The 26,500-nt window shown below is 32.5% G+C and overlaps 3 protein-coding genes across 3 annotated transcripts; 1 reads left to right on the top strand and 2 right to left on the bottom strand.

The window, feature by feature from the left end:
• Nucleotides 1–165: 165 nt before the first annotated feature.
• Nucleotides 166–1,041, bottom strand: LOC111680307. Its single transcript, XM_023441944.2, has one exon. It carries the CDS (start codon nucleotides 945–947, stop codon nucleotides 243–245), a length of 705 nt encoding a protein of 234 aa, XP_023297712.2. The 5' UTR covers nucleotides 948–1,041; the 3' UTR covers nucleotides 166–242.
• A 4,693-nt stretch (nucleotides 1,042–5,734) lies between these two features.
• Nucleotides 5,735–10,628, bottom strand: LOC111680298 (aminoacylase-1B). The gene is made up of 6 exons (XM_023441936.2): nucleotides 10,237–10,628; nucleotides 6,989–7,333; nucleotides 6,765–6,911; nucleotides 6,410–6,693; nucleotides 6,213–6,346; nucleotides 5,735–6,147 (listed from the first exon to the last, which is right to left on the bottom strand). Exons 1-6 carry the CDS (start codon nucleotides 10,322–10,324, stop codon nucleotides 5,943–5,945), a joined length of 1,203 nt encoding a protein of 400 aa, XP_023297704.2. The 5' UTR covers nucleotides 10,325–10,628; the 3' UTR covers nucleotides 5,735–5,942.
• Nucleotides 10,629–17,594: 6,966 nt separating this feature from the next.
• LOC111680294 (aminoacylase-1-like) lies at nucleotides 17,595–24,824 on the top strand. The gene is made up of 7 exons (XM_023441929.2): nucleotides 17,595–17,676; nucleotides 17,901–17,993; nucleotides 23,066–23,410; nucleotides 23,718–23,864; nucleotides 23,941–24,224; nucleotides 24,288–24,424; nucleotides 24,482–24,824. Exons 2-7 carry the CDS (start codon nucleotides 17,909–17,911, stop codon nucleotides 24,684–24,686), a joined length of 1,203 nt encoding a protein of 400 aa, XP_023297697.1. The 5' UTR covers nucleotides 17,595–17,676; nucleotides 17,901–17,908; the 3' UTR covers nucleotides 24,687–24,824.
• The last annotated feature ends 1,676 nt before the right edge of the window (nucleotides 24,825–26,500 follow it).

Here is a 26,500-nt window from a genome sequence, read left to right as displayed (position 1 = left end):
CCAATCCTACTTCACTCCATCCAATCAATTTATGAACGCATCCGGTTAAAGTAGCCCTGGACATTGATGTAGAACCCCCCAATTAGTTATTGTATTGTTTTAGCTGTTACAACAACAACACATATTCTAAATTTAAGTTGTTATAAAAACACATTCATATTATTATCGTTAAAAAATTTATTAAAAAGTAAAACTACTAAAAACAAACAATTTGATTTAAAATTACACTAACAAATACTTATTTAGTTCTTTGGGAAGGTTTGGAATCTAGCTGTATAAACGAAATTCACTGGCTTGACAATTTTAGCTTTTGTCAAACGAGCAGGTACCGCTGTGGGGGGTTGGCGTCTTTGTGGAAAACGCTGATAGACCAAGCGAGCAGGTTTTTCAAATGTATTGGAAACTGAAATAACAGCACCGTTTTCATCAACAACAATTTCTTCATCTACTTCATCTAAATCTTCGGCAACTTCTTCGGCTTCTGTTTCCTCCTCAGCTTCTTCTGGAACTACTTCAACAATTTCGGGTGTGGCATCAGCTTCAGGTGGACCGTATACTTCATCGGGTTGTTGAGTTTCAGTTTCTGGTGGACCGTAAACTTCATCAGGTTGTTGTACTCCAGCTTCTGGTGGACCGTAAACTTCGTCGGGTTTTTGAGTTTCAGTTTCTGGTGGGCCATAAACTTCATCAGGTTGTTGGGCATCAACTTCTGGTGGACCATAAACTTCGTCAGGTTGTTGTGTAACAATGTCAGGTTTTTCAGTTTCAGTAGGCAATTCGAAAGGAATTTCGGGGGTAACACCTGCTGCGGGATATCCAGTTGGTGCTGGTGTAGGTAATGCTTGTTGACGAGCTGATACACGTCTTCTCAAGGGCTTTTGACGAATAGGATCTGCAACTACACAAATAGCCAAAGCTAAAACAACAATTGCTGTGAATTTAAACATTTTCAAATTGTTTAATTTAATTAGTTAAAACAATGTTCGTTGATTGAAGTGGGAAATGAATGTACTGAAGATTTTTTGAAAATTCTGTTCTTATATACAAAATATAGGAAGCTCTTCCCCTGTTTGACACTGACACCGGCAATGACAATTCTACCTAGTCGTGTATCTTTAAGGAATTTCAATTTATGACATGTACTACCAGTAGAAGTGTTTAAAATAATATTTACATTATTTATTAATACAGCAAAACATAATAATATGTTCTAAAAAACAAATCGTCCGTAATATCGGCCTCTTTTTTATTGTTGTTGTTGTTTATTGCTGAAATAAAATTCTCTTGGCTTTAATTAAAGTTATAAACATGTATGTTTTTATTTTTCTATTCACCTCTGCACGTGATCGGTTTCCTAAGTAATTGTCCATCAACCGATGTGTTGAAAGTGTAAACACTTAACAAAATTAATATTCGAAACATAAGCGGATTTTTAAGTGTAATATTCATTTTTTCATATTTTTTTATATTACTTTTTTTATTAATTAAAAACTGAATCAACCTTGTGAGAGCAGAGTTTATGGTAGTAAGTTCAATACACATAACTCATTATAAGGGAATTTATTTATGGAGAACATAATTGGAAATTATTAGATATTGTACAAATACATATTTCAATGTGGGTCGTATTTAAAAAAAAAATTGTACATGTACAAACATGTCATCCATATACAACTATAAATGTCAATTTTGTCATAAATACTCGTTAATAATACGCATACGTTTATTCGCTTGTTATCGCTATTAGTGTTTTAAATTAATCGAATAATAAAAATGTTTGTAAATGAAATAAAAAGTTCATATTAGCTTTATGATCTATTACTTTTAAATACTTCTTCTTTAATAGATTTTCTAGGAATTTTTTCTAGGAACAATTTGTAGTCCATAATCTAGTCTATGGTATTGGCAATAGTCTAGTCTATTGTCTAGTTTATAGTCTAGTCTATAGTTTAGTCTATAGTCTAGTTTATAGTCTAGTCTATAGTCTAGTTTATAGTCTAGTCTATAGTCTAGTCTATAGTCTAGTCTATAGTCTAGTCTATAGTCTAGTCTATAGTCTAGTCTATAGTCTAGTCTATAGTCTAGTCTATAGTCTAGTCTATAGTCTAGTCTATAGTCTAGTCTATAGTCTAGTCTATAGTCTAGTCTATAGTCTAGTCTATAGTCTAGTTTATATTCTAATCTATAGTCTAGTTTATATTCTAATCTATAGTCTAGTCTATAGTCTAGTCTATAGTCTAGTCTATATTCTAGTCTATAGTCTAGTCTATAGTCTAGTCTATAGTCTAGTCTATAGTCTAGTCTACAGTCTAGTCTATAGTCTAGTCTATAGTCTAGTCTAGTCTATAGTCTAGTCTATAGTCTAGTCTATAGTCTAGTCTATAGTCTAGTCTATAGTCTAGTCTAGTCTATAGTCTAGTCTATAGTCTAGTCTATAGTCTAGTCTATAGTCTAGTCTATAGTCTAGTCTATAGTCTAGTCTATAGTCTAGTCTATAGTCTAGTCTATAGTCTAGTCTATAGTCTAGTCTATAGTCTAGTCTATAGTCTAGTCTATAGTCTAGTCTATAGTCTAGTCTATAGTCTAGTCTAGTCTATAGTCTAGTCTATAGTCTAGTCTATAGTCTAGTCTATAGTCTAGTCTATAGTCTGGTCTATAGACTAGTCTATAGTCCAGTATATAATCTAACCTATAGTCTAGTCTATAGTCTCGAGTATAGAGTAGTCTATAGTCTAGTCTATAGTTTAGTCTATAGTCTAGTCTATAGTCTCGAGTATAGAGTAGTCTATAGTCTAGTCTATAGTTTAGTCTATAGTCTAGTCTATAGTCTAGTCTATAGTCTAGTCTATAGTTAGTCTATAGTATAGTTTAGTCTATAGTCTAGTCTATAGTCTAGTCTATAGTCTAGTTTATAGTCTAGTCTATAGTCTAGTCTAGTCTATACTAAAGTCTAGACTAAATTGTTCTATAGTTTAGTCTCTTATAGTTCAGTCTACCTCTGCCTAAATTAGTCTAACCATTTAAAACGATTAATCGAATAATTTTTTAAATAAAACAGCAAACACTAAATAGTAATAAAATATTTAAATTTTTTGGCGCTTTTAAATATTTTCACAGACAATATAAAATACAGAGTATGTTTTCGAGAGTATGTTGTATGAATTAATAGCAACATAATTAAAATATTTACGACACACAGTTTTCGTTATTCATTCATATATATTTTTTACGTAAAATTGAGACCGGCAAAAATAATCAGAGCAAACAACAGAGAGTTTTTTAGGAGTATATATACACCAGAGCAGGCAGGCAATAAATTCATTAATTTCAAATAAAAATGTTAAAAGACCAGCAGCTAGGGATGCCAAACGAATTTGACTTTTACAAATGCCGGTATTTTCGGGATTAGTGTGCCTAGAACAATTAGCTTATTATCTTTTTTTTCATTTGGAACTAGGAAATAGGTTGTGGGAAGGAGGATAAGGGGAGTAGTGTTTGTGTACATTTGATTTAAATCTTCCTATATCGAAAGTGGCAGGGAACACCTTTGCAGGAAGTTCATTCCACATACAAACAATGCGGCTGAAGAATGAATTTTCCCTGTAATGTGTTGTGCGTCCACTGGCCAATCTACCACAAATGGCTGTGTTCTTGAAGAAAGACGTGTGTTACGCAAGAGTATAACGGGTATCGGGAACAAGTTCCCTAATTTCAAAGGAATACATTCCATTGTATTATCAATAGAACAGTGAAATACACCCCACGTTGCGACGGTGCTCCAGTGAATCAATAGAGTTGGATAACCTACTGTCACCGATAAGTACCATCGCCCTCTCCTGTACGCGGTCAAATAGCTCCAAAATAGACTTCGAAGCTCCGGCCCATACATGAGAGTTGTATTCCATTTTCGTTCGGATATAAGTGGTGTTAATTGTAAGAAGATCAGATGGAGTGAAGTATGACTTACACCGTTTCAAAAAGCCGAGACACTTGAATGCCTCTTTCGAAACTTGAAAAATGTGTTTAGTCCACCGGACATCGCACTGAATTTTCATGCCTAGAACATCAAGAGTTTCTGATTCCTTAATATTTACATCACCCATTTATATAGATAAAACAATAGTATCTGCCAAGCTTTTATGTGTTAAAAACATCATTGAGTCTTACGGGCATTAAAATCGACTCTGTTTACACGACCCCATTCAGAGAATTTTTATCAAGTCGTTATCAAGCGAATCATTCATATTGCGCCTCATTGTCCTTAATCTCTAGAGGGCTTGGCTTATGATTGAATGAATAAGAATGGCAGATACTGTTGTCATCTGCAAAAGAGTAGATAGAGTTGGAAGTTTGACATAGAAGGTCATTTATAAAGATAAGAAATAGGGTAGGGGAAATAACGGAGCCTTGCGGTACCCCTGAATTAATCTTGAACCCTTTTTAGGAATTGGCATTACATTAGTAATCTTCCAACATGCAGGAAATTTACCGGCATGGAGCAGCAAGAACCTTAGCGCGAAGGCGCTGCTCGTGTAGAGCCTTTTGGCGTCTTAGCACTCTGGCACACTTGCATATTTAAAGAAACAAATTTAGGTTTTCTAACAGATTATTAGTCTTAGTTCCGAGAGAGCTACAATGACGACAGTACAATGAAGTAATAATTACAAATTTGTAGGATAGAATCAACACATCGGTGCTAGGCGCTGTTTCTCTCGTGGAATAATTATTAAGATATGAGGCGGCACATACAGTTAGCGGAACATTAAAGCAATTACCTGTTAGTAAGCGTGGCTGTAAATTGGGGCATAATACGGGTTCTATATTGAAGACCCTGAAACAGAAATATACTACCGTAATAATCTGATCAATAACGGAATGTGTAAATTGGATTAGAATAAATGTGGTGCATACATATTTACTGACAGCTTGAAGGCAATTAGAACGATAGTTGATGATTAAGTAAAACTGAATGACTGTGTTGAATTGTAAGAAAACTTTAACCGAATACTCTTCCAGAGGTAATGTTTACATCGTATGGGTACCAGGTCACTCGCCAGTAGTGGGAAACAAAATGTACTAGAAGAGATCTCTAGGTTATTAACATGACGAACTCAGAACCAATCGACAAAATCAAGGCTGAATGATTCCCATAAGGCCTCTTGATACGGACCCTAATGGAAGCAGATTAGTATGATGATCTGTAGTCTGAGTGAAGTTTACGGGTAAAGCTATACAAGCATTGACGTTCGGTTAAAGGCTTTTGTAGAAATTAGATCCAGTGATATAATAATTGGAAAATTCTAAGGTCACGTATTTTTTTGTCAAGGGGATTATGTATTGACTAATAAACTGAAATTAAAACTAAGTTTTGTAGATTGTTTAAATACTCAAACATTTAATATTATTATGAACTTCCAAGCTCTATTTCAACTGTTTTCGTCCTCGGGCAAATAAAAATGTCATCATATTATTTGGAAAATTTCTGGGAAAGGTTTGGAGGGACACAGACAGGAATAGCTAAATCACTTTAGAATGTTATTTGAGCCGGTACACTTTAACGTGGATGTAGGCCCAATAGTGGTATAAGGAGCGAATAATTATTATTTCCTAAGACCTGTTGTTGAGTTGAAGAAGCAAAGGATTTTTTAAATATGAAATATTGATTATGGTAGTATTCTCTATAGGAATACTATCAGTTCCTAGTTAATAATTGTTTAGTAATGCTGCTTTAATCTACGATTTAAATTTCACTTTGTTTTATTTGAATTTTTATTATTATAATATCATTATTTAAAAATAAATACTAGAATTTGGCTGATTTGCAATACAGACCTATGAAGACACTTAGGAACTTAGTAACTACATCTTTTTCTCTTATGTTCAAAGAGTTCAGTTTAAAATCAGGGGTTCATGAATTCTCTTGAAAAAACTGCAAACTGAAATTATGCATTTGCCAAATTTGCAATAATTTTCTTATAAATCTCAATGCCCTCTAAATAGGTATCAGCTTGTATAAACTCATCGTGATCGTGCAATAATACGGGAGTATTATTCATTGGTGAGAAGCCTAAAGCTGGTATACCAACTTGGCGTATGTAACGGCTGTCAGTGCCACCAGTAAATATTTGAGGTTCAATTTTAAGGCCCCTTAGAATTAGAAATGAAAAAGTAATCAATTATCTGAAGGTTATTAAAATAAAAGTTCTATTTACATTTCGTCTGTGGCCTTTTTAAAGGCAACCCAATACGGATTACTATCATCGGTAGCAGTAGGTGCAACACGTGGACGTTGTTGGTCATAGGTAATTTCTATATCTCCCCCAGCTTCTTTGCACCACTGATGCAGCTGTAATATATTAAAAATGTTGTCAACAAATATTGGATTTACTGTGTATATCTATCAATCTACCTTTGCTTCAAATTCTTTATGATCAACATTTAAATCCAAACGAACATCAAAACACAACATCATTTTAGGCGGTATGACATTACTTTGTACGCCTCCAGAAATTTTGGTTAGATTTATCGTTGTCACATCCCCGATAGTTAATTGAGGATTATTTTCCAAACGTCGCACTTGCTTTTCACGCAATGACATCATTTTATGCAAAATATAATTGAGTTTTTCACCAGCCGTATTTTTTAGCAATAAAGAACCATGACCCGCATTGCCATTGATGTGAAAATATACACCTGATCAAAGAAAATTTATTGGGAAACTTATGAAAAACCGACATTAAAAGATAAATATGTTTAATACTTACGCCATACACTACGTTCGGCATAAAACACGGGATAGACATCAGTGGGTGATGCCAAACCTTCATCCAAAGAGAAACCAATATTTAATGCTTTAAAATCACAAGTTTCCACAAATGGTCTCATGCCAAGACCACCTCCCATTTCCTCATCTACAATTAATGAAAAAGCCATACAAAATGTATATTTAAAGATAAAAGGTCATAAAAGGTTTAAGTATTTTCCTCACCTGGCACAAATGAACAATATATAGTTCTCTTAAATTGTGCACCACTTCGTTTCAGTGCACGTAATGCACCCAAATATTGCATGCCCACACATTTCATATCCTGTGTGCCGCGTGCGTAAATACGACCTGCTTCATCGATTTCAGCTCCAAAAGGTGGATGTGTCCAATTTTCCGGAAAGACCGGTACAACATCCATGTGTGAATTTAGCAAGATTCCGGGTAAACTTAAATCTGTACCAGCCCATGTTAGTATTACAATGGGATTTTCTTTATTTACTGGATAATAGACACGCATGGGCATGTCCAGCAATTGAGATTGTTTTCTTAGGAATTCCACACAGGGTTCTTTAAAAAAAAGGAAACACTAAATATATTAATTTATAATTCATTAGGACATCCAAATAAAAAAGAATTAAGAATAGGTTATGGGCAAAAATAATAAGTAAGCAAAAGGTATTCCGCAATTGAGCAGTTATGGATATGGATTAAGAGACCTATTTAGCTATATACGATGGTGATAAGTGTTATTCTTTGGGAAGTACTTGGTTTTATTTTTGCTGGGCAATTAATTATGCTGCTCCAGTTTGGTTAACTTTGCTTAGAGATACTCTGTGAAGAAACAATAATAGGTGTCAAAATGCTGTCCTATGGACTGTAACGAGATGCTTAAAATACCACATAATGACTTCCAGTCTTGTTAGACAAACAGTTCGTTAGATTGTCACTGGAGAAGTCATATCAACTTCAACATCACACAGTGTCATGCTTCAACGTGGCATGTCAGAAAAACCTTTGTATATAAGAGGAGAACATAATTTGTTATATACTGGTTCCATTAGATCAGTCCTTGTATTCGACAACTTTGAACGACATTTATAGAGGGGCCATTAATTTTACATGAGGTCGCACACCTCCCACGGGGTACAAAAGTAGTACCGGCTCGACGAAGATCGGAATGTTGGTTGCCTATGGACCGTACCGCTTGTCCAGCTTGTGTCAAAGTCTACATGTATCACACCACTTATATAACTACTCAACTAACCCTAATTCACTCTAAACAATGGATTTATGGGCACAACCTGTTTAATTAGTAAATTTTTGGACCTGGACTAAAGAAAAATAAGTTAGTTTTAGAATTTGATGCCACTACATGCTAAAAAGGTTAATATCCAGCAATATCCTTAGAAAATACTTTTTCCATTTTCCATTTCAATATATTATCAATATACGTCAAAATAAAGGGGTGAGAGAAGTCATATTCATAAAAAGTCTAGCGGTTTAGTTTAGGCGTGAAAGGGTTAACGGAATACTTCTCAAGTCACTCGGAATAATCGAAAGTTTGAAATTACTTGCTATGAAGAGAAGAAGACTGCAAATCCGTTCGCCGCAACGAGGATTGAATTAAAAATATGGGCGGTAGAATCCCTATCGAGAGCAGGAGGAATAAATGTTGAAAGATTTAACGTGAGCATCTGCCTTGACGGCCTTATCTCACGGTGGTCCTTTTTATCCACTGGGTAGACTAGGGACGGTCTACCATGCGCCCCTGAATTCCTCAATGAAGAACTCAGGTAGCAATTTTTGTACATGGATGTTCGGTCCATGTACAAGCACTTTGTTGAACTACTCGAGCTATCTAATCTCTTACCATAGCAGTCCCGTTTGCGGAATGACAGGCCACATAGGATTAAATCCCCAATGCGTACCTCGACAAGGAAAAGACAATCACTGGTCTAAAGTCAATATAAAGGGGGTGACAAGTCCCAACATCAGGTGAAATCAATCTTCCGGCAATGCGGAAGTGACCACCCTTATGATGTCACGGAAGAATTGCAATAAAAATGCAATCTCCACCGTCTAATGACCCATTCCAGTGCATTCCTTAATCTCCTAAAGCCCGCGCAACCACACTACTGAGATGACTCTGTTGTTTTAGCAACAGCACATAGAGTCCGAAATACCCAACAAAATGGATCAGGATCCCTCTTTTATGAACCGATCAATGTAACAAAGGAAATAGGAATTTCCAAAGTCAATTAATTCCAATAATTGCCCCGACAAATAGTAGCGCAGCATGTATCAATATATATTGTTGACATGGCAATGTATACAGACCTGTTTGAAGAGAGAATTATACAACCCATTAGGTATGGGATATATCAGTCCTTAAAACAACATTATCTCACCGCGATTTTGGGTATTAAACCACAGCCACTACGTGGATCCCGAAAGAACCTCAACCAACTGAAAAGCCAGGACATAGCCAGATTATATGGTGCACTGGTTAGACCTCATGCCAAATCATTTCGAGGCGAAGCCAAGGATACATTTGACATCACCAGTTTATAGTCCCGGCAGACTAGAGGTATTGTTAGCACCTCTTTACCCCGGGATTGTAATACATAATGATAGAGATTTCATCATGGAAACATGTCCCCGGGGGGAAAGAGAGCAGGAGGATATTCAGCATTAGGAGCATTAGGAATACATATATAAATATTAATTTGGACGAACGAATTCAGATGCATGTAAAGCAAGTTTTCGCCGAAATATAGATCCAAATATCTTGAGAGTGATGTTATACCAAAAACACAGATGGGTAAATTGGAATGCATTCCGCTATAAAACTGTTAAAAATTTTGTCTAAATGTTTTTCTACGGGCCTGTTTTTAACCTAACATAAAGGGTACGAATAATCTCAAACTGATTTATTTCCCAAACATTGAAATTCACATTCTGAAATTTGACAATTGAGAAATGATATAAAGATTCAAAGTGGGTAATAACTATTCCATGTTTATATATAGAAAATATTTCTGAAATCAAACGATGTCTATATTACTGAAATTCATGTATTTACTCTTTCTAAAGAATAGTTAATATAGCTAGTCAACCACTAAATTATAATTAAGAAACAACCCTCGCATTTAAAATCTTATCAATTGCTAACAGTTATATATCTAGATTAAAAATTTTTGTTTGTATAAAAAAACACTAAGTGACTTTTTTAAACTTAATTATTCAATATATATAATATGCAACACACAAATGAATATTTATAACTTTGTGAACGAATTCGCAATCATGAAATGTGTGTAAATTTATTTATCTCTGTGTCATAGAAATAATTTAAAACTAACAGATAATCATCAGACAAGACATCATCAATGTTGATTTGAAATTATTTAAAATATACGACTATTTTTCACTTAGTTGATAATGATGGATATTTGAAATTTTCCACTTACTATAATCGGGCTTTGGATGTACACTGGGTATACGTAGATATTCACAAAAATATTGAATTTCTTCATTATTTTTCCAATCTTTGGCCATGTTAACGGTTTTGGTGGAGACTTCTCTAATTATTAACGTTTAAACTTGTTTGTTGTTTTGTTTGTTTATTATTAATTATTGTTGTTATTAAATAATTCTTAATCAATTGCTTAATTCGATTATGTGTGTTGTTTTTTGTTTTTTTTTTTTTCTGTACGTCCGAACGTTTCGATAATCTCACTTGCACTAATGATCTACACTCACAGTGTTCGCTTACTGAGCGCTAAGGGGAAGTTCACTTTGTAGGTGTGATTTCACTCGAGAAATTTGAAAACTCAAATGATAGTTTGTTTGTGATTCCAAATCTAGTGTTAAAATAAATGTCATTCCATTGTTGTTTTGTTTTTAAATAGAAAAAATTATATGACGATTTTTTAGTTAAATTATTTGAACTATTACGTAGATGTGTGTGTTTGTAGTTTGGTTTATGTACGACGACAGTTTAAAAAGTGTTTACGAAACCAAATATATTATTCGCTAACATTTAAAAAAGTATTATAAGAGGCAATAATACAAATTTATGAAAATAAATATTAGTTTCTAAAGCTGGAGGTTCACACTATGCGTTCAACGCTTTCTCGCATTCTATGCGTCTGTCAAAAAAAATAGAATCAATGTATTTTTATGCTGAAAGTTACAAGCACAATAGCGTAGAATGTCTTGACACGTAGAATGCTTAAAGTAGATCTACTTTCTACTTTTATAAGTGTCACGAGCGGTGCACGAACATGTCAGCTGATTTTGACACTTTGTATTGTTTATTTAATGCGTATTTATAAATTTTAATAAAATAAAATGAGTTTAATTATGAAAAAAAGCTGTAGAAAAACGCGAAGATTTTTAAAAATGAAACAAAAAATTTACGCTGAAAAAACGTCGCATGCAACTTGAAGCGTAGAACGCGAAGGAGTTATGAAAAGCGCGTAATGCTTTGACGCATAGACGCGTAGTGTGGACCTCTGGTTAAAACGGCTGGTCGAATTAGGATAAAATGCACGTGGCCAAGTTATTAAGTCTAAATTCTGTTAGTATTTGTGTATATATGTATGTATATTTATCTTTTTTTCATTAATATTTAAAATTTGCAAGTGTTTTATATAAAGTTCGAAAAATCGAATCAAATAATGCCTTCAGATGTTGTAGTTTTTTTTTTACTTTTGTTAAAAAATGCAACAGCTGTTTGCATTTATACGATTGTTTTATTTTTTAATATTTATTAAAATTATTTTCAGGGTCATAGTTTTTTATTATACGTTACCAAACTGGGACAAATTCAGGAGCTTTAAATAAAATTATCAATAGGTGTGCAGATACTTAGTTCTATGGCAAAAACGTGTGAGGTATTTATATGTTCAATCGCCTGGTAATGGCAGAATGTATCGCCTGGTAATGGCAGAATGTATCCGTTCATACTATTTGATGTTGTTATGTCTGAAGTCCAGTATGACCAGTTAGTTATGTGTAAAGTTTGACCCGTCGGAATACTACAATTCCGCATAGGTTTTATGTTAACTTCCAAAAATCCCTTTCCTATAATAGGAAGAGAATTATGTAAAACGTTAGATACTTTCTATTCTCGATTTTTTTAGTCTTCTGATAATGTAGATGATACTCCCTACAGTAGTCTCAATTGCATTTTATCACTCAGAAATATGTCCATGTCTGTCTCCATATCGAATCTAATTCATGCAACACATTCTGTAAAAACTCGGACTGCAAAGCTATTGTTGCGATTCGTTATACCGAAATAGACCTCTCTTTTGATTTTGATTTTGAATATAGATTTCATGATCGATATATCTCCTAGAATCCCTCGATTTATTATTTAAATGTTTTGCTTGATAATAATCTCCTGTCAGGCAAATTTTGTCTCTGTTATCAGAGTAGTAGTCACGGAACAATATTAAACATATCCTTGTTTCTCTATCGCTTGAGTCTTGGTATTTTCGCAAAACTCTAAAGCTTCCCTATATAACCCTTGCATTATCGATTTTAGATATGACTATTCCAGATAATCTAGATAATCAACAAAGCGTGACGGCTGTTTCATTTTCCTTATTTAGAGAGGCGGGTGTTACATCTACATGAAGTCTGGTTAGCCAATATCAGGCATCTCTTGACGATATAACGTCAATCCTATTGACTTTGTTAGGGGGTGTTCCACTTGAATGTTGTTATTTTATCGGGCCTGCTCTGCTCAGGTAAAATTAATATCAGTGACCAAAGTATTGCTTTCAAAACCAACATTATGATTAGATGGCAAGTTGCGACTTCCATGTCAGAGGCTTCGATTTAATGACTGTTGTTGAAGCTGACAATGAGAACAAAACTTGTTAAGTAGTTAACAGAGTTAATCCATAGGAAAGATATGTAAATTCGCTCTTTAGATTAGTTCGCGACATATTTATCATGTAGAAAATTCCCTAGAAATTAGTCCCAAATAATAACATTATAAATATGTGAGAAATATAAAATTAATTTTCATAATGCCCTCGTACGCGTTATATCTGTGTTTTTATAAAAATGTATAGATGTAAGACAATACAAATTGTAGATACCAGCTTTAAGATTGTGTTTGAGTAATGTAAATGCATACATATGTATGCATTCAATTATTTATTTTTATTTGTATGGATATGTGGGTTAGTAATAAAAAATTATCATAAAATATTTCTTAAGAACCTGATGCGATGTTTTGATAATACTATAAGTAATGAATTTTTCTAATCATATTCTTACAATTGTTGTTGTGTAAACTTTTTATCACATCAGATAATAAATGTGGGCAGAATAACTGTCAAAGGTTTCATAGAAACTAGCACATTTATTCATGTAAGACAAAACAAATTTCGAACCCTGACAATTTTAAGATTAAAGTTCATGCACAGTGGGACGGATGATAGAATAGTTAACATATATATAAAACTTCTAAACTATAGTTCAAATTTCTTAACAATATAAAATACCAATGAAAGAAACAGTAAAGGTAACATCAGTGTAGAATAGGATATAGTCTTGACCATAGAGCAGTTTATAGCCTACACTATAGAGTAGTCTACAGCCTGGACTGAAGAGTATTCTATAGTCTTGACTATGAAGCTGTCTATAGTCTTGAGTAGTCTATAGCCTCGACTATAGAGTAGTCTATATCCTGGACTATAGAGTAATCTATAGTCTGAACTATAGAGTTGTATATAATTTTGGACTATAGCGTAGTCTATAGTCTGGACTATAGTAGTCTATAGAGTAGTCTATAGTCTGCACTATAGAGTAGTGTATATTTTATAGGCTGGACTATAAAATAGTCTACAGCCTGTACTATAGAGTAGTTTATATACTGGACTAGAGAGTAGTCCATAGTCTGGACTATAAAGCAGTCTATATCATTGACTATAGTCTTCGTATTGACTATAGAACAGTCTATAGTCTGGAGAGTAGTCTGAAGCCTCGACTATAGAGTAGTCTACAGTCTGGACTATAGAGTAGTCTTTAGTCTGGACTATAGAGTAGTCTTTAGTCTGGACTATAGAGTAGTCCATAACATGGATTATAAAGCAGTCTATATCATAGACTATAGACTTAGTCTTGACTATAGAACAGTTTATGGTCTGGACTTCGCAACAGTCTTGACTGTACAATAGAGTAGTCTATAGCCTCTACTATAGTCTATAACCTCGACTAAATAGTAGTCTATAGTACCGATTATAGAGTAGTCTATAGCCTGGACTATAGAGGTGTTTATTGCTGGAATATAGAGTAGTCTATAGCATAACCTATAGAGTAGTCTATAGCCTGAACTAAAGTAGTCTATATCCTAACCTATAGAGTAGTAAATAGCCTCGACTATAGAGTAGTCTATAGCCAAGCCTATAGAGTGGTCTATAGCCTGGACTATTAAGTAGTCAATAGTCTGGAATATAGAGTAGTCTTTTCTCTGGACTATAGAGTAGTCCATAGCTTGGACTATAAAGCAGTCTATATCATTGACTACAGTCTTAGTCTTGACTATAGAGTAGTCTATAGTCTGGACTTCGCAACAGTCTTGACTACAGAGCAGTCCATAGACTGTACAATAGAGTAGTCTATAGTCCCTACTATAGAGTATTCTATAGCAGTCTTTACTATAAAGAAGTCTGGACTAGAATCTTAGTCTTGACTACTGCACAGTCTATAGACTACTCAAGACTATAAACTGCTTCATAGTCAACACTATAGAATTTGACTATAGAGCAGTCTATCAGAAAACCTGGGAATCTACTTAAATATGTGGTCGTCACACATATGTACATATGTGTATTATATATAAACTTTGATAAAGATTAGATTATAATAAAATGCATATTAATTTAAATAAAAACAAGTAATTTAGATAAAACAAAAATTTAAATCTTATTTAAACTGCTAGCAGTCAATTGATGTTAAAAATTGCTTGTCATCTAGAGCCTGATATAGTATAACAGAAAAATTGTTTAAGGTTTTCCATTAAATTTACACTAATGATTAAGAGACAATAGAAATGATCTAAAACATACATAATACTTTCTGAAAAACATTTATGGCAAGTTCCATGATCTCGAGTGTATTTCTTTAATTTTTTAGAAGATAATTCCGTCATGTTATAAATGTTAATATATTTCATTATATAGATATATAAGATTAATATAGATATTAGATTTTTTCGATCGAATGTTAGGAATAAACATTTTCGGAAATTGTAAGGCATTAAATAATGATAGTCAAGTGTTATTTTAGAGCTAACGCCGGTGGGAATCAGCTGCTATACGGTTGTATAGCACATTTCTTTCAATGGTACTAGAGCATTCTGGAATTACCGATTACGGGCTATTAAAGGCGAGGGATTTGAGGATTTAACTTAACAAATGTAAAACCTTTGGAAGCATTGAAATCAGATTTAAAAACGTGGGAAAGGAATAATAGAACTATGGGTAGGTCGTAAAATCTTATTCAAGATAGTTAACAAGAGGTTTTTGTTTTGTCAGCATTTCATAATGTTTACGATCTCAAGTCCCTGTTTGATAAGTAAATTCTTAAAGTTCAGCCTTCTAGAAGTCTAGTTAGAGTTGTTATTAGACGCGTCTAAACGATATCGGTTGAAAATTTTTCCATTGCATTTTACTTTCACTGAAACTAATCAGTAGAATTTAAAACCACAAGTGATTTAATGCAAATTTATGTAGCATAGGTATCTAAAGGTTTTATCATCATATTTTCATTAGATTTTGTTTTGCTTTTAATAATATAGACAAAACATTAACGCTGACGGAATAGTGAGTCTTAAAGTTAAATTGTAATCTTTAGGAATGATATTCAAAAAAATATATAATTCATTTTTTAACATTCTAATTTTTCCATACAAAAAATCTTCTCATTTTATGATAAAAGAGATTATTTTCATAATGATTAATCACACACACATGCATATATATACACTATATATGTAGATATTAAATTTTAATGACTGTTATCTACATATTTACACATAAAATGTTATAGATTATAAATATTAGGGTGGTACTTTGCTACACGAACGAAGTTGGTAAGATCATTCAAAGTAGGAGAAAATCATAAAATCTTAAATTACATATAATATAGGTATTCACAACAAAAGTAAAATAGTATTTTTTATGACATACAATGATACAACAACGATTGTGAATTGGACAAGTATTCATATACATATATTTGAATAAAATTAATTAAAATTTACATATAGTGCCACTCTAATACACTACTTACACTCCCTGCAGTTGAACTAGTTCCATGTTGGAAGATACTTTATTTTCTAGAAAACAGGAATTTTCTCCAAGATTGACAATATTCAAAATAAACAGTGAATAATGTGTAACATGAATTAAACTTTACATATGGTGCCACCCTAATACTGACAATCGTTTACTTTAACTCCCTGCAGTACTTGGAACTAGTTTTTGTGTTAGAAGATATTTTATTTTCAAGATGGTGAATGAAAGAAGTAGGAACAAATACAAAAAGATGTAAAAACAAGTTTTGAAAATATTCCCATATTTTACAACTACACGAACCACATTATATGGTCCTATGGGTACATCGAAAATTAAGTAAACTCGGAATATTGACAAAAATTAAAGGAAAACTTGTTGGTATCACTTTTATAAAACATTTTACATCCATAAGCATTTAATCCAGCATACTTTTCATTCAGCCGATACCCTTATTGAGAATATCATACGACACACTCTGGGTAAGGACATCATACCCCTTGCAACCATCCAGCAACATATACACTTGACACCAACTCGTTTCTCCTCTTTGGGTTAACTGTCACTTTATCACCAACATTCTCTTCCCGCGAATTTGGGCTTAAACCACAGCCGGCTAGTGCACCCCGAAGAGACCTCACCAATAACGGGCAGGAATGTCGAGAGTTTAACGTGGGCACCTGTCTTGACGGCCTTATCCCACGGTGGTCTTTTTCAACCACTGGGTAGACTTGAGAACGGTCTACCATCGCCCCTTTTGTTCTTCAATGAAGAACGCCGGTGGCAATTTTTGTACATTGGTTTTGACCGGTCCATGCACAAGTACTTTGCTGGAGTACTCGAGCTATGTAATCTCTTGACCATTGGATGGCCACCAATAGCGGGCAAAAGACAAAGTCCTAAAGTCAGGCTTTCTGGTTTAACCCATGTCAAATCATTTGACTAGATGTGCTGGTAGATCCTATTTTCCCCGCTAAACCGAGTTCTCCGGAGAAATGTACTCGGTTCAGAGTGCTTGGTTCAGTTTCCAAACTGGTACATAAGTATAAGAAACGAAATCATTAATTCCCTAATTAGCCATCGTTAGCTATAAGCTTTTGAAATGTTTCTGGAAACAGATCCCAATCCTAAATAACTACTCATTTTAATTTTCGGAAGTGCTCTTCCGATGTACAATGATTAGCTTTTGACATATTTTTTAATCAGACAAGTACATAATACCTTATAGACTTAATTACCATTTTGAAAAGAAAAACTTCAATAATGATATTTTTTAAATGAAATTTCAGAGTAAAAATTGTTAAGATTCAAAACTGTTAACGATTCCTGGAGTTTTTATAAAATGGCGATATAGTTCTGCTAATCGGGTAATTTTGAGGCAATTGTCACTTCTCAAACTGTCGGGCCCATATGTTTATGCATATGTATTTGTTAATATTTCATTTAAAGAGTTGTTGTGTCTACAACTACAAATTATAAAGAGAACAAAAACAAGCAAATGTAAACACACTCTTAATATTTAAAAAGCCGACGATAAAGAGTAAAATATTTCAGTGTACATTAAGAAGCCGATCCACTAAGTAATAATTTAAAGTGAGTGTGCTAGTTTTTCAAATAATTGTTGTTTTTTTTAATAATAATACAAAAAAAGAAAACAAACAGCTGATTTAACAAAACAACAACATATATTTACAAGTAGTTTTGATTTAAATTAAAAAAAAAATAAATAAATTGAAAGCAAAAGTTAACATACATTTTGTATTGTGTGTAAAAATTTTGTTAAAAATAAAAATTAAATAAAATCTTGTAATTTGCAGTAACCACAATGAGTGCTTGGGAAAATAATGAAGAAATTAAAATTTTTCGCGAATATTTACGCATTCCCAGTGTTCATCCAAATGTTGATTATGGTAAGTTTTTTTTTTGTAAAATTTAAAAAATTATATTTTAAAACGTTTTTATGTCAAATTGTATTTCATTATTTATGAACTTAAATTGTAAAATACATAATTGTACAAGTGGATTGACAATTAAGTTACAATTGATAAGTTCCGGTGCCAGTATAATTTTTGTTTGTACTTCCTGTAAATTTTAATTCGAAAGTTGTCATAAACATAATTTGCAGAGAAGGGAAACGAATATTTTTTTTTCAAAATATTTTGTAATGTACAATAGGATGTTCTTTTTTATTTTTATAAAATTGTATATTTTAAGCAAACAAATTCTAATATAGGGTCCTTCGCACGACACGTACGTAAAGTCTAATAAAAAATTGAAATGAATTTCTATCTGTATGACAAAAAAAGAGAATAAAAGTCGTATGATTTATACTAATTTAAAACAATAACAAAGTTATAGGAGAACAGCTGTTTTTTGTATGTGTTTACCTAAAAATACAAAATGAAGTGAACCATACGAATGTCAAATTTTACATAAGTGTTTTCTCTGAATGTGTAATGGTTTCATTACATCCGTTCTTTTCTTCACACGATTTTGACAGATCACATTACTTGTGGACTCGTGTTAAAGGGTCTTAAATAGTAAATTTATTGATTAAATTCTTTAAAATTGAAGAGACATATAATTTTTAATAAATTTCACTATAAAGATATTCGAATTCAATCCTTATGGAATTTAATAAAGACTTTTCGATTCAAATGTTTACCGATTTTATACATTTTGTAGAGAGCAAAATTTTAGCTCTCTAGCTAGATCCTTTTAGACCATATCATGTTTTCAACTAAAAAAGAAAAGATCAAGCAGACGAACGAACATGTCTAGATCTTTTAAGTATCTAATAAGTACCCAGATATTTTGTTGTTTTACAAAGGGAATAATAAAACCAAGATTCCTCCACATTCTTTAAAAGTTGGTTTAAACATAAAAAAATTTAAAATTATTCGAACGTCATACAGTGGAGGAAAAAAATAATAGAAACGACTTTATTTTGTTGTGAAAGCAAATGTTCTCAAAAACTACCCTTCCTGACAATATGGCGAACCATTCGAATCTTAAACTGAGATACTCAAATGTTTAATGGACGAAGTTGACACGAAGTTCTATTTCCTTCTATAGTTTGTTCGTTACTGGAGATGGTTCGACACCGTGTTGAATATTTACATGTACTGTCCTATGGGATGGTTTAGGAGAGAGTTCCTCTCAACTGCTTCTTAAACCTAACTTAAAATTTTAATCATAATCTAAAGGACCTGGGATGTCCCACTGCACAAACCTCTTGACCAGCTTCATAAATATTTTGATTTCCAGAACGTGTTCCAAGTTTAGTTATGTCAATATTAAATCTATTGATTCACTTGTTGTGTTTACAAAGAGTTCTGACATTTAAAAAGTCAGACTTTTGTTAAACTTGTGCATAAAAAGATACACCTGGTCCACACTGGAAAACTTTTGTTAAGAAACTTTTTTCATATGTTTCTTTTGAATTTTCCTTAATGTCTTTACATATTTCAGAAACTACGTATTATTTGCATTGATTTGTTTTTCTACGAATGAGAAGAATAACAAAACGAAACAAGTTTCCGAGTACAAGAATCTCCGTACTACGAGAGAGATGAATGATATTTCCTTCTCTATGCAAAATCAAAAGTTTCTCAAAACTAGTTTACTAAGACCTGATTCACACTGGGAAACTTTTGATTTTGTGTGTGAGAGAAATAGATGGTGATATTTCTTTCTCTTCCTCTCACACACAAAATTCAAAAGTTTCCCAAAAAAAGATTCCTAGTGTGAACCAGGTCTAAATATAAGTATGAAACTTGTGTTGCAAAAGATAGGAATAGGTTTTTGTTTATGACACCTTTGTATACCCTGCGACGCAGATTTCTATTTGGGAATCACTGCTCTAGAATAACATTTAAATAAAAAATTGTTAAACTCTGTATAAATTTTATTATTATTATTAAACACGAAGGACCTTTTTTACTTGCAGTATCTGCATAACGATTAAAATTCTTTTCGTTATGTAAAATATTACTTTCCTAAATCCTTTTTGGAAAACTTAGCTGTATATAGTACCTAGTACATAGCATGTGAGAGTATTATCCGTTTAAAAACAAAGTTATTTTTAACTTTCTACGTAATAAAGTGAAATTGTTTGTATACAGACATAATACTGGTTCATACATTATAGCTCAATATAGTATGTACTCTGTCAAAAGAACGGCGTCTTTAACTACTACATATAATAAAAATATTGAATTTCTGGTCTAGTGTTTGTTTACAATATACAAATATTAGGTTGGCTCAAGTTTAAAATGATCATTTTATATTTTGCAGATACTTTCAATTTCACTTTTGTCGCACCTTTAACGAGGCACCCAATTATATAATATATATCTTTTTGCACTACCAACAATCTATTTTTTTCTTTCTCCGAATTAAACATTTACACTCTTACCGCATTTAACAACAAAAACCCATTGCTTTAAGAACTTCCTTGACCTTTGGCATGCAATGGAAGATTTTTTTTATACATTTGTTTAAGCGTGTGTAAGGATAGGAATATACATTTATACGTTCGCATGTAGATGTCTTTCGAATAGGTTGTCCATATGTTCTTTAAAGAAATAATATATTTAGATTTAATAATAAAATCAATGTAACCTCCAGTCATGTTGTGTGTGAAAAGCCAAAATCAAATTTACACTGAAAGCTAGCTGGCGGATTTGGTTGGTAACAACAAATTGGTTTCCTTTGATTTCTTCCTAGTTTTAAATCAAAAGTGTTGTCAATATGAAGATTTTTGCACACAATAGGATGGATGAGTTAATACAAAGGATCAGTATAAATTATAAAATATAATTAAGAAAATGTTTCTCAACAATAGTTTCCTAGTGTGGACCATGTCTAATCTGTTTATTGAGACCTGGTTCACACTAGGAAACTTTTGATTTTGTGTGTGAGAGAAAGTGAAAGAAATACCAATCATCTATTTCTCTCACTCACAAAATCAAAAGTTTCTCAACAAAAGTTTCCCAGTGTGAACCAGGTCTGATTGACATTTGATTGCCAACCCGCTCCTAGAGTTGCCACGCCATTCCTATGAACAAAAACCATGTGATTTATATTTTCTGTGAATGGCAAGGAATATGAAGGCAAAATAAACTATGATATACAAAAACAAATAATAACCCAGGAAAAACTTACATTGAAAAGTAATGAGTTAAAAAGCTAATAAAACCTCTTTGCACTACTTCTTTATTAGCATTTTGAGTCATTATTTTAACACGGTGATGTCATTGGAGGCAAGTACTTCTACGCTCGCTTACAAATAGGGAGTTAAAGAAGTACTTGCAATTTGTCTTACAAAACAGTTGTTGAGTAAGTTGTTTTATTTTTAATAATAAAAAGAGCCAGCTAGAATACGAACCAGGGACTTCGGTTTGTCAGTCAAATGTTCTACTCACTGCACCAATGCTTAGCTATTTTATTGCGCGTCAAATAATGGTTTTCACATACAAAACTAATTTTGTTTTCTTTTTTGTGAAACACAATTTCTAACACGCAATTGAATAAAATGTGCCAACAAAATTACAAAGCCGAAAATAAAGTACTTCTATATCAGATTAGAAGAAAGTCATTACTAGAGTACTTCTAAGTAATGCTGACGGGAGGTAGTAGTCATTGAAAAGTAAGTGGTTAGGGAAGTACTACCCATTACCGAGTTTTTGCTGGGAATAAATGGCAACAGATTCGCAGCTTCATTCCATTTAATATATTTCGTGATTTTCATACATTCTTTTCATCCTACGCATCAAGTTACATGCTATGAGTCTTAGGGCGGGTTTTTCTGATAAAGGTCAACTTTATTCTTTGGTTAAACCAGGTTTAAAATATGTTTTGTGTTTTTTCAGTAACCAGTAAAGTAACTAAGTTTAACTGAGTGTAATTTGCCAATTATAAATTAGAACACACAATCAACAAAAACAATAAAATAATGAATTCGGAAGAAGAAAATCTTAATAATTTAAATAAATAGTATTTTTTTGATTTCTTTTATCCATATTATTATTGTTTTAAATGTTTATTTATATTTTTTCTAAAATTTTATATTTTACAAAAGTGATAGTCGCCAAAAACAGCTGTTCATTGTTTATGTTATTTACCGACCGATTTTGTTGATTTTAAATAGCGATCTTCTCGAAAGCATGTTTAATAGAATTATTGAAGATTCGGATCTCGCCGATATCTTGGGTCCTCTAAAAACTGATTTCTACAGACAGACAGACGGACATGGCTTAATCGACTCCGCTATCTATAAGGATCCAGAATATATATACTTTATAGGGTCGGAAAATTATATTATAGAAATTACAAACGGAATGACAAACTTATATATACCCCTCTCACGAAGGTGAAGGGTATAAAAATAACCAGAAATTGTGATAATGGAGTTTACAAAAGTAGAAAGTAGAACTACTTTAATCATTCTACGAGTCAGGACATCCTACGGTAATTCCGTTTAAGACTTCAAAGTCGTTTACTTTTATTAGGCAATAAATGACACATCCCTTCCTTTGAAGAATAGTTGAGGTCTTTAACCTAAAACTTTTTTTTTAAATTTTGTCAATGCGTAAAGTCTGACAAACCTGCTAAAATGAGAGTCCATTATTTAAACTCCTTATACAATAGCTCAAAGCCACATGTTCATTGTAATTTGGGTATGCAGGCACATTTTTCTTGATAAATATCTTCCGGATAGCAAACAGATTATGTAGTTCCCCTCAAAACGTCGATCTTTTACTTAAGGGTAACATACTTTTACAAACGTCGTAAGATCTTTTACTTAAGAATTGCGACTGACTGGCTTCATTTGCAAAAACAAAGTTCGAAAAATCTTCAAATAATGCTTCCAATTCGACTGTAATTCTAAAAAAATCTTAAGGAATAAGTCGTCTATAATATAGTTTTCATTAATATTATGTAGCTAATGTAAAAAAAACGTATTCTTGTGTATTTTCAGAACCATGCGTTGCATTCCTCAAGAAACAAGCTACAGATCTAGGGCTTCCAATAACCATCTATTATCCCGCCAAAAAGACTTTACCCATTGTCGTTATAACATGGCAGGGTAGCCAACCACAATTGCCTTCTGTGGTATTAAACTCCCACATGGACGTTGTGCCTGTATTTGCTGACAAATGGAAACATCAACCCTTCGGCGCTGAAATGGATGAAGAGGGACGCATATTCGCTCGTGGAGCACAAGATATGAAATGTGTTGGTATGCAATATTTGGCAGCCATACGTGCCTTGAAAAAGAGTGGTGCCACTATGAAGAGAACCGTACATGTAATGTTTGTACCAGGTTAGTTTATGAACTATTTAATAAACAGTGGCGTTTAAAATAAGTCATAAAAATATGTACGTACTACTTTTAAAGTAGAATAGAGATAAATATTTGAAAATCTTAGAAAAAAGTGTGATAATTTTCAAAAAGTTTTATTAACCTAAATAATCTTTATTAGTTTAAGATTTGATAACACCTATTGCAAGATTTTTTTACGCCGGTTATTTATTACGGTTTAGAGATTACTATATTTAAACTGATGACTTTGAAAGTTTATTATTTTGAGATAATTAATGTTAAAAAAACAAATAATTTTTTTCTTAAGATGAGGAAATTGGTGGACATTTGGGTATGGAAGCTTTTGTTAAGACTGATGACTTTAAAAAACTAAATGTTGGATTCTCTTTGGATGAGGGTATTGCTTCCGAAAATGATGTCTTCAAAGTATATTATGCTGAAAGATCTATATGGCGTGAGTAGATCTTGTATAAAATACTTCTTGATTATAATAAATCTAAATTTATGATTATTGTTTTAATACTTTAAAGAAATCCACTTTAAAATTTCTGGACAAGCTGGTCATGGTTCGTTGCTGTTAAAGAATACTGTGGGTGAAAAGTTGCATTATATCCTAAACAAAATGATGGCATTTAGAGAACATGAAGCGAAACGTTTGGAAAGTGATCCTAATTTAACTATTGGAGATGTAACCACTGTCAATTTAACTACTTTAAGTGGTGGTGTTCAAAGTAATGTTATTCCACCATTCATGCAAATGGGCTTTGATATAAGACTTGCCATTACCGTAGATCATGCTGAATTTGAAAAACAAGTAAATTTTTAACTAAATTAATAATTTATTTTAGTATTACATTAATTTTATGTTTGATCATAGGTTCGCCAATGGTGTGTCGAAGCTGGCGGTGATATTGAATTAGAATTCGAACAAAAGGAACCTAAAGTTGAGCCCACTAAAATAGACAACTCAAATCCCTACTGGGTGGCATTCCACAATTGTCTTGTTAAAGATTTGTAAGTAATTTTAAGTTTAATATTGATATCTCTCTATCAAATATTTTCTCTTAACAGAGGTTTAAAACTTACCACATTGGTCTTCCCCGGTGGCACTGACAGTCGTCATACCCGTCATGTTGGTGTTCCTGCCATTGGTTTCTCTCCCATGAATAACACCCCTGTCTTGTTACACGATCACGATGAATTCTTAAAGGCTGATACGTATTTGAAAGGTATTGAGATCTATAAGAAACTTATACCTGCCGTCTTGAATGCCTAAATTGGATTTGCCTTGTTATGTTGTTGTTTATGGATTGTGAAAAAATGTGAATAAATTTAATATAAATTTATGGTCAATTGTTTTTAAAACTTATCTCAATTTTGAATAAAAAATATTAAAATTTTTACTCAAATAAAATGTATGTTGTTTTATTAACACATAAGGATCAGTTATTTCCGGGAAATTTTGAAAATGTATTATTTTCAAAGGTTTGGCAACATATCAGAATACAATAGAGCAGAATCGAAATATATTTTGAAAATAAATTTTGTTATCTAAATTGTTAATAAAATTAATCAATGATCAACTGCTGTTAATTAAAAAAAAATTCTGCACAATTTTTTATTTAAATGTTTAATCGTATTAAAATGCAATTAACATTAACTTATCAAAATGTTAACTATAGTTCATACCTAACCACAGATAAAATTTATTTTGTTTACAGAAGTAATTAAGTCGCAATTGTGGTTAAAATTATCTAGTCTAATTCCTAAGAAATTTAATTAAAAAACAAGTAGGAAAGTATAGTCGGGCATGGCCGACCATATGATACCCTACACCATGAGTATATTTTTACAATTTTTACTTTTATAAAATTTTTATTTTTTGTAAAGAAACTTTTATGTTGAATATTACCATAATTCCAAAATATTTAAGCCATTTATTGATAAAAAACTAAAATTTCTAAATGAGGCTTTATATAGGTCAAATATGGGCCGATCCTCGGTAAATTTGGGAAAAGGATATATTTCTAAATAACAGTTATTTTTGTTGAGTTTCATTGCGATACAAATGGTTACAAGTCAATTTTAGACGTTTAAGTCATTTTTTGAAGGGGGGTTTGTATGGGGGCTAGGGTCAAATATAGGCCGATCCTTACGAAAATCTGCAGTATCATTTATACTTATATAAAACTTATTTGTGCCAATTTTTAGAGAGATAGCAAAATATTTGACGTAATTATAGCATAAAAAGTTCAAAACGGGAGGTACGGTTGTATGGGGGCTAGGTGAAATAATGGACCGATTTCAACCATTTTCAGTAGGCTTCGTCCTTGTGCCAAAAAACATGCTTGGTCCAAATTTCATCAAATTATCTTGAAAATTGCGGCCTGTACCTTGCGCACAAGGTTTACATGGACAGCCAGGCAGCCGGACAGACGGACGGACGGACGGACATGTCTTAATCGACTCAAAAAATGATTCTGAATCGATCGGTATACTTTAAGGTGGGTATTGGACCAATATTTTTGTATGTTGCAAACATCAGCACAAACGTATAATACCCTCCACACTATAGTGGTGTAGGGTATAATTAACCCATTTTAGAAAACGACAAACCGAAATAAGTAACAAAACTAATCTTGAAACAGTAGCCATAGAAGTAATCATAATTTTGTCAACAATATGTCAAGTCTAAAATGCTAGTACTTACATAATGTATTATTTGTAAGTCATTACTAAACTCCTTTTAAGTAATGCAGACGGTACGTAGTACGTACATTTTATTAACATGTTATTGCTGGGTTGGTTATAATTTCTCTTAATTTATATTAAACCTTTTCAAGATTGCGAGATCTATACGAGTAGATTCTATCTCATCATTTTTCTTTCTACTCTAATCTTTCATGTCGAATGACTTAACTCTGAAAATAAAAATGATTAGCTTAAACATGATCTTCTGCATTTCAAAATGGAATCGGGCAATATAAAAGTTCATAAATATTATAACAAAAATCAAAGTGTCGAAGAAAACATTTAAGTTCTATAGACTTTAATTTTGTGTAGGAAAAATTCTGTCCATGTGTAGGAAAT

Source organism: Lucilia cuprina, chromosome 3, assembly GCF_022045245.1.
Source record: "Lucilia cuprina isolate Lc7/37 chromosome 3, ASM2204524v1, whole genome shotgun sequence".
NCBI lineage: Eukaryota > Metazoa > Arthropoda > Insecta > Diptera > Calliphoridae > Lucilia > Lucilia cuprina.
This window is presented reverse-complemented; position numbering and strand designations above follow the sequence as displayed.

Coding starts and splice junctions, on each gene's coding strand:
- LOC111680307 (XM_023441944.2), bottom strand. CDS start 947: ATGTTTAAATTCACAGCAATTGTTGTTTTAGCTTTGGCTATTTGTGTA.
- LOC111680298 (XM_023441936.2), bottom strand. CDS start 10,324: ATGGCCAAAGATTGGAAAAATAATGAAGAAATTCAATATTTTTGTGAA. Junction 6,912..6,988: donor ATATTGTTCATTTGTGCCAG/GTGAGGAAAATA, acceptor CATTAATTGTAG/ATGAGGAAATGGGAGGTGGT. Junction 6,148..6,212: donor AAAAAGGCCACAGACGAAAT/GTAAATAGAACT, acceptor TCTAATTCTAAG/GGGCCTTAAAATTGAACCTC.
- LOC111680294 (XM_023441929.2), top strand. CDS start 17,909: ATGAGTGCTTGGGAAAATAATGAAGAAATTAAAATTTTTCGCGAATAT. Junction 23,865..23,940: donor TGCTGAAAGATCTATATGGC/GTGAGTAGATCT, acceptor AATACTTTAAAG/AAATCCACTTTAAAATTTCT. Junction 24,425..24,481: donor AATTGTCTTGTTAAAGATTT/GTAAGTAATTTT, acceptor TTCTCTTAACAG/AGGTTTAAAACTTACCACAT.